This window comes from Camellia sinensis, chromosome 13 (assembly GCF_055761805.1).
Source record: "Camellia sinensis isolate YWXY chromosome 13, ASM5576180v1, whole genome shotgun sequence".
NCBI classification, from domain to species: domain Eukaryota; kingdom Viridiplantae; phylum Streptophyta; class Magnoliopsida; order Ericales; family Theaceae; genus Camellia; species Camellia sinensis.
The window spans coordinates 94,055,789-94,070,104 of NC_138973.1; the positions used below are offsets into that span (position 1 = coordinate 94,055,789).

At 35.7% G+C, this 14,316-nt stretch overlaps 1 protein-coding gene across 1 annotated transcript; it reads left to right on the top strand.

Moving 5' to 3' along the window:
• The first annotated feature begins 4,341 nt into the window (after nucleotides 1-4,341).
• Nucleotides 4,342-7,278, top strand: LOC145805563 (uncharacterized). The gene is made up of 3 exons (XM_082900724.1): nucleotides 4,342-5,407; nucleotides 5,807-6,203; nucleotides 6,564-7,278. Exons 1-3 carry the CDS (start codon nucleotides 4,342-4,344, stop codon nucleotides 7,204-7,206), a joined length of 2,106 nt encoding a protein of 701 aa, XP_082756850.1. The 3' UTR covers nucleotides 7,207-7,278.
• The last annotated feature ends 7,038 nt before the right edge of the window (nucleotides 7,279-14,316 follow it).

Here is a 14,316-nt window from a genome sequence, read left to right on the forward strand (position 1 = left end):
CCATTAATCCTCGACTCCACAAATTTCTTGTAAAACCCATCAAGATCTTCATTTTCTGGCATTGAAATTCCATTCAGTGTTATTCACATTCAGTGTTGTTGATGATATATACAAAAATAGCAGAAATTAGAAGGCATTTTTAGTTGTACTAGAAGAAGAGGGAATGAAGAATTGTCTTGGTATCTCTCTCTCTCTCTCTTTCAAATTTGTGTTATTTGTGTATGAAAAAATGAAATGATTATGGATTTGATGTGACATTTTGTCTTATTGATTATTTTAACTTATTTTGTCTTTTAGTACTATTTTAGCCACAAAAAAAAAAAACTAAAAACTAAAAAGCCTTCTTCCCAAACAAAAGGGCAAAGAATGACTTCGCCCCTGGCCAAATAAATAAGGCAGAGCGCATTCTATTAACAGTTATTATAGTTTGAGACTTGTGTTATATGAATTTTTAATTTTTTAACTGTGACATATTTGATTTTAAATTTAAATCTTGTTTCAAATAAGAACAATTGAAGATATAATTACTTAATTTTAAGGGAAAAATTGTTAATTTTATAAAATATAAACTAATTTGACAAAAATAAATATCAAAAAATATATTTAAATTTTTAAAAATTATTTCTATCCGCTAAAGATAAAATTATGTAAAATTAATAAATCTTTTAGGCATTTATTTATTTATTTATTTTACTAAATTGATTTTTATTATATATTTGGATGATGATCATATAATAAATGGTTGTTAGTATTTTAATGTGTTGGAAATGGTTATAAAATTCTGGATAAAACCAGAATTTTTTCCTAAGTTCGGTCTATTTTTTAGGTGGGCCCCGAGTGTCGATTTACTCGGGTCAAAGTGGTAACGCGTTCTATGCCGCGTTGTGATTCATGTGGTATATTTGGTTGCTCAAAACCATTACCGAGTGAATGGGAAATTGAAGCCAAAGTGTACTCCATGGAAATGGAGTTTTGGTGGAAATTCCTTAAGGTTGTAAATTTGCTTGTCCCACATTGATTTGGTGAGAAGTTTTGAAAGGGTTTATAAGGCTTAGGGTGAGATACTTGGGGTGTGCCCCAAGGGGTACCCAAGTGTTTTAGAGGGAGAGGTTATGGGCTAGACCCATTAGACCCAAAAATCACCACACGCGCGCGCGCCGCCGCCGCCGTCCGGGCGGGCGCGGGTGCGTGGTGCGTGGTGTGTGTTGGGCTTCTAATCATTTCATCCTGGGAGATAGACGTCCGAATTCTGAAAGCACCGTGGAGAGGACGAATCTTGTGACACAAGGAGCAGCATTTGAGGGATGCTGGAAGGTTCCGGAAGGCTTGAGAACGTGCTAGAGCATGCTGGAAGACTCTAGAACGTGGTGGAAGGGTCCCGAGTGGCCTAGAAGATTCTGGAACGTGGAAGAACCTTGAAGTGTCCAGCAGAGTCTGGATGGGTCTGGAACATCCTAGATTATGCTAGGAGAAGCCTACCATGTACTACACTAGTGTAGAGAATTCTAGAATGTAGTAGATAGGGTAGATGTCCTAGATAGTTCTATGGAATGTTCTAGATGAGTGCTTGTAGCCCTTGGATCAAAATGATCTGGGCCGTCCAATGGAGAGGAGGATGGCTATAAAAGGGTGAGGGGTCTCATTTGTAAGGCATCGAAGGCCAGGAGATCCAAGAGAGCTCTTAGAGTGAGGCACTGGTGAGTGTGAGTGTGAGAGCCTTGTAAGCTTTGTACACGACTATACTTGTAAAGATATCTTGTATAGTGAAGGCATTCTTCCACCTAAATCTTGTGTGTCTTAGTGTGGTTGAGTGGGTAAGGCTGACTTAGGTGCAACCAAGAGGGTTGGAGACATCTAAGGCCGCACGGTAGGCTTGCGAAGTCTAAGTCCGTGACCGTGGAGAGGACGAATCTGTCTTAAGGACACAGTGTTAAACACTGGACTTGATCAGAAATTAAATCAAGTAATTTATTTTCAGTGTTGTTTTTATTTATTTAAATCAGATTTTAATTTTGTTTTTGTAACAAAATAAAATCTGTTTTTATTTATTTATTTTTATTTCGAGTTTGATTTTTGTAATCAAACAAATTCTCTCCTTTTCTTTATTTCTTTAAATTCTATTTGTTGTTGTGTACACAATAGAATTAAATCTTTTAAATACAGTGAAGATTGTCCAACATAATGTGTAATAGATATATTTACTATATGAAATGTTCTTAATTTTGGATTTTTTGATTTAGTAGATTGGTTTAATAATGATATCAAAGTTGTCGTCATACTTGACTTTTGAAAAAATAGAAACTAATTTAATGAAAATAAAAACAACCATTCATATTACATGATCATCGTCCAAACACATAATACAAATTAATTTGGTAAAAAAATGTCTAAAAAATTTATCAATTTTACATAATTTTATCTTTAATGGGTAAAAATAATTTTTAAAAATTTAAAAATATTTTTTTGACATTTATTTTTGTCAAATTAGTTTATATTTTATCAAATTGACAATTTTGCCCTTAAAATTAAGTAATGATATCTTTAATTGTCCTTATTTAGAATAACATTTAAAATTCATAGTCAAATGTGCCATAATTAAAAATTCAAAAATTAAAGTCACATAAATTTTAAATTATATAGACGGTTAATCTAATTAGTCGAAGAAAATATTAATAAGGATTTTGTTAATCACGTGCATGAATTACTTCACATTAAATGAAGGGAATCAGTGCATAGTTGAACACGAAGCCTGGCTTATAAATTAATTTATCGGGAAAAAAATTAATTGTTGAAATTTGTTTTGCTCATGAATTTTATATTTTGGGTTTGTTTGGGGTATGGATTAATTTTGAGATTTTTATTGATAAATCCATTCTAGAGTTGTTATAACCCATTAGGTCCACAAAAGAATATGATAACCTGATTAGTCCCATAAACTTTTCTTTTTATTCCATAAGGTCCATTTTCCTAATTTAACATATTTTACTGGACTATTTTGCCCCCATATATATATATGTATGTGTACAGTGTTATACGCATTTACATATTATGTGCCTGTTTACGTGGCTGTTTCCTCGGTGATTCAGTTTGGCAGTTTCCATTTTACGTTTCTCTTCATCAATCCAATTCCAAGAGATACGTTTATGTTTTGCATACTCGTTCGAAGGATTGGTGGTGCTAGGGTTTCATTGTTGGTGTTCTAGTCTGGTTCTGGTTCTGTGGTTTGCGACTGAAGATGACGAAGAGGTAGCTGTTCGGCTGTCACATTTTCCGAGCTTTAAGTAGTTCGAATCAGTTGTGTTCGACTTTCTGGAGGATTGTAGGATTGCATGGTTGAGGTTAGTATCAATTTGATTGTGAATAAATGTTCAGTTCATTTGTATGATGAAGCAGATGCTCTGTTTTTGGATTGATGTGAATTGGATGCGCTGGCTTTTCAATTATATGCTTCTTACGTCGTCCTGTGGAGGGGAGTACATTCATATTATGTGAAGAACAGTGTTAGTTCTCATTTTAGTTAGTTGTATGCGTCATGAGGATCTGTGTATATGATTTGATTATCAGTATATATGGCAATGTGAATGTTGACATTTTGCTAATGTGGATTATGTGAAGAATGTGGATGTTCTCATTTTAAATTGATGTTTACTTAATGAGGCTCTGTGTGTGTGATATAATTCAGAGTGTATGTTTCAATGTAAATGTTCAGATTTTGTTAATATTATGTGAAGTTTGTTGGTGTTCTCATTTTTACTTTGATGTTTGCAATTTTAGCATCTTGTTAATATAAATGTGAATGTTCACATCTTTGTATTTGTGAATTATGGATTTAGCACCTGAACTGTACACGTAGTAATTTTTGATTATTTGCACAATGTGATTTTTGATGTCGATTTTGATTAAATGTGTAGTTCTCATTTTACTTGGACGCATGCGTAATGAGGATCTCTGTAGATGATTTGATTATCAGTATATAGGTCAATGTGGATGTTAACAATTTGTTAATGTGGATTATGTGAAGAATGTGGATGTTCTCATTTGAAATTGATGTTTGCTGAATGAGGCTCTGTGTGTGTCATATAATTTAGAGTGTCTGTTTCAATGTAAATGTTCACATCGCGCGAATATGATGTGAAGATTGTTGATTTTGTCATTTTACTTTGATGTTTCCTTAATGTTGACATGTTGTTAACAACAATGTGAATGTTCACATCTTCGTATTCTGAAGCATGGATTTAGCACTTCGGCTGTACGCGTTCTCATCCATTTTCTGCACAAAGTGAATTTTCATATTGATTTATATTAATGTTCATTGTTGTCGTTTTTGTGTTTTTATAGGAGATGGATACCTTTATGCTGTTGGTGTGTACATATGGTTGCAGTACAACTGTAATAAATGTTGCCCGCGCAATGTGTTATTCTCGTTTGGTGGAGTGTTTGTGTGAGAAATGGGATGAGTTGTCTGCTGGTTCTATTTCACTGTTCTGTAAACTACCTGGGATTAGGAAGTGTGATTTGGACAATGAGGAAGAATTTCAGAACATGTTACTGCTTGCTAAATCAATGGGGGTACAACATGTAGAAGTTGTGGTTGAGTTGAAAAGTGGTATTGTTCAGTCGACTAGTTTGGGATTGGTGCGAGTGGGGGTTGAGGAAGAAATTGATGCATTACGAAGATTTTGCCACCATAACGAGAAGGTGTTGTTGTCAGCCTCTTGGGCAAATGGTATTACGCATGTGGGACAACGGTTTGTTGGAGGTGCACAAGAATTTCGTGACGTTTTATGTAAGTACGCCATCCAATGTGGGTTTCAGTTTACATATGTGAAGAACGAGACAACAAGAGTTACTGCTGTGTGTGCGATGCGGGAGGAGAGGGGCTGCTTGTGGGCTATACATTGTAGAGCACAACGAGCAAATGATTTTTTCTACATCAAGAGTTTTAGTGATGTGCATACGTGTGGTACGGATGTCCGAACATCGAAGAATCCACGAGTTAGTTCGGATTTGGTGTCGAGTACCATATCTGAAATTGTGAGGGACAAGCCGTTGACTCGGCCGTGTGATGTTGTTACTATTTTGAAGAGGGATTATGGGCTAGATGTGAGTTACCACGTCGTATGGTTGGCTGTGGAGAAAGCAAAGGCTAGTATTCATGGAGATCACTCATTATCGTTTGACCAGCTGCGGTGGTATTCGGATGCGGTGATGCGGTACAATCCGGGGAGTTATGTCAATATTGACTATGATGCGAGTAGTCAACAGTTTCGTCGTTTCTTTGTGTCATTCGCTGCGTGTATTTCTGGGTTCAATTCTTGTCGGCCTTTATTATTCTTGGATGGAACATTCCTCAAAGGAAAGTACAAAGGTCAGCTACTGGCGGCAACGGCAAAAGACGGAAACAATGGTTAGTAATTTTTTTACCTCTATATTCATGTCAATATTCACATTGACATGCATAGTATGGACAAATGAGTGATGGAGAAATTATAAGTACTGTGAACATTGACATTAGTATGCGCTGATGTGAATGTTCACATCTGTGTCTGCTGATGCCTGTAATGTGAACATTCACATTATTTTACATTGATCCATTCACAGTATTGTACATCTGTGCCTGCTAATGATAGTTATGTGAACATTCACATTCACATCAGTGTATACTACTGTCAGTTGATCTGTTAATGAGCATTACTGTGATTGGTCATATTATCAGTTGCTGAACAATCAAAAATGAATTATTGATGGGCGTTAATGTGAATGAACATTATCAATTGCTGAATTATTGATGGGTGTTGTGTTGTAGGTCTGTTTCCTGTTGCATTTGCGGTTGTTGATTCGGAGACCACGGCGAATTGGTCGTGGTTCTTGCATGAACTTGGGAAGGTTGTTGATGGTAACCGGCAGATTACTTTTATTTCGGATCGTAATCTTGGCCTGTTAGAAGCTATGCCGAAGGTGTTCCCATCGACTCATCACGGTTATTGCTTACAACACTTGAAGAGCAATTTAAGAGACCGGATGAAAGGAATTGATAATGGCTTCAGGGATCACCTAGTCAGTAGTTTGGGTGATTGTGCTTATGAGCCAACTGTGGTAGGGTTCCATGAAAAGCTTGCAAAATTAAAAGAGGAGGGTAAACAACGAGCACATGATTTCTTCAAGGACTTGGCACCTGAGCACTGGGCAAATTCATACTTCAGGTAATAACAGTTTCATAAAGTGTTCCATTGGGCAAGCCAAAATGGTAGCGATGTGAATTATCAGTTACGATTTGTAAAATCTTCCAATTGTGTTTCACGTTCAATGTCAGTGATGTGAATGTTCACATCTGATAGCAATGACTCATTTGAATGATGTGAATGTTCAAACAAGTTGTCATATTTTGCTGTTGTTAACATTCACATCATTCTGTCATTTAAGTTGATGTTAGTGTTCACATCTGTGCATCGTGTAAGTTGATGTTAATGTCCACTGCGAATGGTGTTAATGTTCACATCAGTCAACGTGAGTGTTCAAACCTGTTAACTTTCGGGGTGTAAAATGTTTGTGATATTGTGCAGGGGCATGCGTTATGGGGAGATGACTTCCAATGCGGCGGAGTCATTTAATAACTGGATTAAAGAAGCGCGTAATCTTCCTATCACTCAAATGGTGGACACAATTCGTACTCAGTTGATGCGGCAAATGTCTGCACGGCGTGACCAAGCAAACAAATGGAATGAGCTTATTTGTCCTACATTTGAAGCAAGGCTTATGGATTCGTTCAATCACAGCAGGTCTTGGCAAGTTAGCAAAGCCAATGAGAATGTGTTTGAAGTTCATTCGATACCATCTGTCACTGTTGATGTTGCGAGGCGTACATGTTCGTGCTTCAAATGGCAAATTAACGGATTCCCATGTGACCATGCTGTTGTTGCCATTCAGAAGAGCCGCTACAATCTCAATGATTGTGTGGAACATTACTTTCATGTACAGACATATCGTGGAGCGTATTCGGGTGCCATATTCCCTATACCATCGGTGGAGAAGCCGTCTTTTGATCCCATGGACTTCACTATATACCCGCCAACTGTGAAAAGACCACCCGGAAGGCCGAAAAAGAATAGGATCCCATCAAGGGGTGAGAAACTTAAGCAAATAAGGTGCGGGAGATGTGATAAGCTGGGGAGCCATAATCGGAAGTCATGCAAGGAGCCGATATAGGATGTACATTTTTCATTTTAACGTTGTGTTTTACATTGGATTCTTATATTCATTTGTGCCTTTTCATTTTCTTTTTCTGTACGAAACTGATTTTTTGTTAAAGTTGTAATGATAAATACATGATGTGGACATTCACACTTACGTAAACGAATCATATTATGTGAAAACTTGCACATGGGTTGGACGTTTTTACCTTATTGTTGTCAATGTTGACATGAATACAAGATGTGATGTGAACTTTCACATTCATGAAGATTGACATGGTGTGAACATGTACAACTGTTATGAATGTAAAGAAATGTGAATATTCACACCTGTTCATGTTACCCGTAATGATGTCATGCAAACAATGTGTACATTCCTGCACAAGGTATGTGTGTTATATTGAAAACTAGTTCCACACTCACGTACGATATTCATAATGCCGTGTTGTGATGAGCATTCACTTATGATATTCAAATGCATATGCACTAATGTTTACATTCACTTACGATATTCATATGCACTAACGTTTACAGCTATGACTGTTCACAGTTTCAACACTGATGTGAATGTTCATAATCACTTATGATATTCATAAGTGATTATGAAATAGATTTTAGTTTTTTGACTTTTATAAAAGAAAAAATCTCATTTGAAATAGATAAGAGATGACATTTATTGAAATTGTATTTTAGTTTGAGATTAAAAAATCTCATTTGAAATAGATTTTTTAATTTTTTGACTTTTATAAAAGAAAAAATGAAATGATTATAGATAAGAGATAACATTTTGTCATATTTAACTAAAATACAATTTTTTGTGGCTACTTTAACCAAAACACTCTTCCCAAATAGGGCCATTATTAATTTAATTTTTATCATACAAGTAAATTGTTGACAAATTATGAGTTGATAAGTCTTGGTTGATAGTATTTTTCTTTATTATTACTATACCCTTCAACATTTGAACAAATTTCAATAAATAAAAAAGGGCATATAAGATATTCATTAACATTTTAAGCCTTCGTTTAGCATAAACTATAATGGGATTTTTTTGGCTAAAATAGCCATAAAATGACAAAATAGACTTTTTAGCTCAATAAAATAAAATATCGCATCTAAATCATAATAATTTCATTTTTTTTCTCTCACAAAAATAAAAAAAGTCAAAAAGCCTATCCCAAATGAGACTTTTTAGCCCTAGGCTAAAATAGTCAAAAAATCAAAAAGTTAATCCACATTCCAAATGAACCCTAACAAATAGATTTGGCTTTCTTAAATAGTCATTTTAATTTAAGAGAGCGTTTAGGCTTGAGAAGTCCATTTTTTTACCGATTTTGGTGATCCGAACTTTTATATTTTAGAACTCATTGAATAGAATATTTATACAAAAAATTAAGATGATTGGATATCAATAACTATATCTTTGAATCATATTTATTTTTAAAAAATGAACAATAAATATTATTTCAAGAATAGTCATTCATTTTTTGTAATATAAATTTGATTCAAACATATAGTTATTGTTGTTCGATCATATTAATTTTTTACATGAATAATTTACTTTACAAGCCTTAAAAAGTAGACAGTTCGGATCACCGAAATCAATCCCAAAATAGACCTACCAAATAAGGGTAGAATTAGGAATTTTGTCTTGGAGAGGCCAAAGTATATGCATAAACAAATATGGAATTGATTTTGGTACATTACTTATTGAACATAATTTCTTATATAAACGTTGTAAAATAAGTATTTTACAAGAAAATTTAAAAAATGTAAAAAATAATTTTTTCAGTTTTGAACTATTAGATCTCAATATATAATCGGTTAAACTATTGTTTTATACTATTTTATCGATTGATATAATCTAGTAAATGAAAAGTGAAAAATGATTAAGACCCCCAAAACATGACCCTTAAATTTACACTAAATATTGTTAAATGTTACATGTTAATTGATTTGTTTAGAAATCAATCAATTAAAACCTATACCTTGCCAGCTCATTACGATTATGGTGAAGTTTTAAGTTCATTAGCATTACTCATAAAAAAAATATACATACCATTTGATTTTTAACATTTAAAAAATAAATGGCATATACTACTTGTATTAATAAAATCAAACGGATAAAATTGATGTTATTATTTAAAATGTGAAATAATTAGAGATCATTTCATTAGACATTATATGATATTAATAAAAATTATTTAAATAATTCTTATAAAATGAAAAAATCATTCTATTATACATTTTACAAATACTCATAAATAGAAAATTAATAATAAATTACCAAAAATCAGAGGGGGCCGGGGCCGCTCCCAGCCACTACAAGTTCCACCATTGACCAATTCCAAATGCTCTCACAAATCAAAATGACCAATATAAAAGAAGCTCCACCCACTCTTAACAAATATACACGGACATTACGGGGGTGTTTGGAAAAAAAAAATAGTCCAATTTAAGTTAAAATTTACAAAAAGACAAACTAAAATAACTAATAAGACAAAATATCACATCAAACCCATAATCATTTCACTTTTTCTCTCACAAACATCACATCCAATCACAAAAAAATCCAATCATCTTCCCAAACACAAAAATTTTAGCCTACTAAAATAGCCAAAAACTAAAATAGCCTACTAAAATAGCCACTTCCCAAGCTTACAAGAGATTAGATTTTTTTACCAGAGAAGGGGGGAAGGAATGAGCTGTCCCTTCCCTAAAAAGAAAAATCTTAATAATTGTTTGACGAGTAGTTATTAATTTTAATATATATGTAAAATATAGAAATAAAAAAATATACAAATATATATTTAAGAATATGTATTTCCGTTATCTAAAAGTTAAAATTGTGAATTAAGAATTACCTAAGAGTGAACATTTTCATTATTTATGATCAATTATTACTACGACTGGAGAGATTGGAGCAGATGTAATCTATAGAATTAAAACGGGATGACTCAAGCGGAAGAGTGCATTTAGGATACTGTGCGATAAACGAATACCCACTAGACTAAAAGAAAAATCCTATAGAACGACTATTAGACCAACAATGTTGACAGAATGTTGGGTAACTAAGAAATAATATGTAGATAAAATGAGTGTTACTAAGATAAGGATGTTACGGTAGATGTGTGGCAAGATTAGAAAAGATAGAGTTATAAATGAGTCTATTCGTGAATGGGTAGGAGTAGTACCAATAGAAGATAAACTGAGAGAGAATAAATTGAGATAGTTTGGTCATATATAACGGAGATCAGCAGAGGCAGTAGTAAAGAGATGTAATACAATGACGGTAGATGGAAGTATTAGAGGAAAATAAAGACCTAGATTGGCCTGGGCTAATGTAATAAATAGATATATGAATCCCCTTATTTTAACTAACCAAATGACCTCTGATAGAGTCGAATGGAAAAGAATGACTCATATAATCGATCTTATTTTATAGGACTTAAGGCTAAATTTTATTTGATTTGATTTGTTTTATATATTTAAAAATATAAGAAAAATAATTAAAATTTTAATTATTTAAAAATTAATTCCCTCATACAACTCCATCATAAGATATCATTATGGGAAAATTTAGCCAAAATTCCTCCATTGAACCCTTTATTTGGTGAAAAAGACAGCGCAATTTATTTTATTTCATAAACCCCCTAGGAAAAAATACATAATTGAGCAAGGATAAAATAAATTTTTTTTTTTTTGAACAATATTGTTACGGTAACATGTTACTATGTTACTATGAAACAAAATAATATGTTACTGTCAAATAAAATAAAATGTTACTGTTATTGTTTATATCAATTTCGACAATAATAATTTTTTTTTATTAAGAATTTTATAGTCAATATAAATCTTATTTGATAGATCTTGATAACAGAATTCTAAAAATATTAATTTTATTAAAAATTGATATTTACATCAAAAGTTGTATTATTTTAAAGTTTAATATTTTAATAGTAATAGTATCTATTAGACTTTTCAACAAAAACTTTTATACTTATCTTTAATGTATTAAAATTTTATTATGGGGGGCTTTGACTAAATCTCCCATCATTCTATATGCACCCTTTAAAATTTTCTTCTCAATTAAACACCATCATCGTGACGGATGGGTGTAAATAGAATTTTTTTGAATATAATTAAAAAAATCATTATGTTTTTTTGAACCGAAAAAAATCATTATGTTTGATACGTAGGAATAAAATAAAGTAAGATATAAGATTAAATGGAATGACAATTCTACTTTTCAAATTCAGTTTTCCCTATTTAAAATATGGAGTGGTACGAATTTTTTAAGAGTTATGCTAGGGATCCCAAACAAATTACCAAATAAATTACCAAACCTCTCACATGGGTGTGGGACCCACACAAATCACATGTGTGTAGGTCCCACACCCATGTGAGAGGTTTGATAATTTATTTGGTAATTTGTTTGGGGTCTATAGCATTTTCCATTTTTTAATAGATGATAGTGTTTGTAGTTATGATCAATGTCGGCTTTGGGCACAAGTGACTGCTTTGGTCCCGAAAATTGGTTAAAAAACTCTCACAATTTTGTTTTTTTTTTAAAATATCAAAAAAGTCTTATTTTTTTCTTAAAAAAACAAAAAATTTATTGATATGATGAATTATTTATGAGAGGGTAATTTTTGGGAAAAATTGGGCCGAGCTGCGAGTTGGGCTTTGAGGCCCAAAACGCGAAGGACTAAGTAAAAAGGCCGTAAAGGATACTCCGGCCCAGGAGAGCAAGGTTACTCTGGCCTTGGGGAGACAAAGTTACCCCGGCCCAAGGAGGTGAAATTACTTCGGCTCACAAATGATAAAGTTACTTCGGTTAGAGGATTGTAAATGTACTTCGGTCTGGGAGCAACTTGAAGTTAGACCGACCTTGAAGTTATATCGACCTTAGAGGTATACCGGTTTGGGAGTTATACCGGTCGAGAGTCGTTGGTTCGGTCCAAACACACCATAGGTTGAACAGATGAGAAATCGATATAAGGGAGAGTAAAGGGAAGGGCTGAACTAAGGATAGTTCGGCCTACTTTACTTCGGTCAAATGGTAGTTCGGCCATGGAGAAAACCATCCCACTTGGTTTAAGCAGTGGGGGGTGTAAAAGGATAAGCATTATCCTTTGGAGTATGAATCCTAGGAGGACTCTGCATGGAGAAATACAAGTCCTACCAGGATTGTGCCACGGGAAACTTATAAAAGCCCATAAACATCACCTTGGAGGAGGTAATTGAACACAATTCTTTCTGAGAACATAGAGCTTTGTCTATTTGTCAAGTTTTCTGACTTAGGCATCGGAGGGGTTTCCGGCACACACCCCCCGGTTAGCTCACGTTTGTGTTTTCAGGTGATAAAGCGACGTCGTACGGAGGAGCGTGGACTTGGTCAACAGGATTATACGAGGAGAATTATTTCCTCCCCGTACAATTGGCGCCGTCTGTGGGAAGAACAGACAAGAACAAAAACCTCTTGACTAAGCTTCTCCTTTCTCTCAAATCAATGGCACACATTGAAGAACTACCGCAGTCCGCCGTCGACGGACTAACTCCAGACGGGGGCGCAAGGCGTGAAGGATTACCCTCTGTCCCTCCTATGGCAGATCTGGAGCCCCAACAACATAACTCCAGGAGGAGTGGCAGGGGAAGGCGGAATAGCAGCCCTCATCACTCTCAAAGTCCTGACAGGCAAAGGAGGAGGATTGATCCTCAAGCCCTGGAAGATCGCGTAAAGGAACAAGATGAACTGATTCGGAAGATGGCGGCGGACATGGAAGCATTAAAACGCCAGATGAAGACTAAAGATGTGGTGACAGGAGAGGGGCGCAAGCACAAGACGCCCCCTCGCCACTCAGAGAATCATAGTAGGAATACTACACCCTCCCAAGGAAGGAGCAGAAGCCTCAGGACAGGCGACACTCATTCCTTATCTTCCAGAACTCATCACTCCAGGTCTGAGAGGACGAGATCCGGAAGATCATACACTGAAGGAAGCACGTATTGGCCTTCACATTCACACCAAACCAGATCAAGACAAACAGAGCTGCCCAGGTCATCCGACTTACGAACCGTGCTCGAAGAAAAAGCACGATGCAAGGAGGATGCCAGGGCAAGGGATCCACACCGAGTTTCGGCCTTACAACGGTTGGCTCCTCGGACGCATGGAAGCGTCGAGGTTAGAATGCCAATACCGCGACCGGCCTACGAACCAACGGACAAGGCATTGGCAAGACTACAGACTTCACCGTTTGTCCCAGCGATCGAAAACGCGCCCCTGCCATCAGGCTTCCTTCAGCCGAAATTCAATACATATGAAGGGAAGACGGACCCGTATTCACACCTGAGCCACTTTCGCCAAGTCATGGCTGTGTACAGGCGAAACGAGGCCTTAATGTGCATACTCTTCCCGTCAAGTCTTGGCGACCTAGGCTTGACTTGGTTCGAAAAGCTCCCAGAGGGCAGCATAGCCTCCTGGGCCCAATTGGCAGAAGCGTTCATAACGAGGTTTTGGACAAATACTAAAACACCGGTGGAGATAGACCAGTTACTCTCCATCGACATGGGTGAAAAAGAGACCCTCAGATCTTACAACAGTCGCTACTGGGAGACATTCAATCAGATTGGAGACTGCCCCACCAATCTAGCCATTGCGCAATATAAAAGAGGCCTACCAGTAGGAAACAGACTAAGGGATTCGATTACCATGACGCCACCCCTCACCATGGAGGCCCTGATGGAAAGAGTGCATCAGCACATCAGGGTAGAAGAGGATGGCGCACGTGCAAAAGCAAAATCTAATACAACCGTAGTACCAGAAAAGAAGACCTCAGCAAAGGTCAATACAGTAGATCGGCAGAATAAAAACGGGCGTGGCAGACGAGATAACGGAGAAGACCCAGACAAAAGATGGTTGAGAATCCGCACTGCCATAACAACGGTGTTCAAAAAACCAATATACCGGATTCTGAGCGAAATAAAAGACGAGTCTTTTGTCAAGTGGCCAGCCAAGCTAGGGGAAGGTCAGAAAAATTACGATGACAGATCACGGTGCACCTTCCACAAAGAAAAGGGGCACCGAACTGAGAATTGCACACTACTGAGACAGCACTTGGAAGAA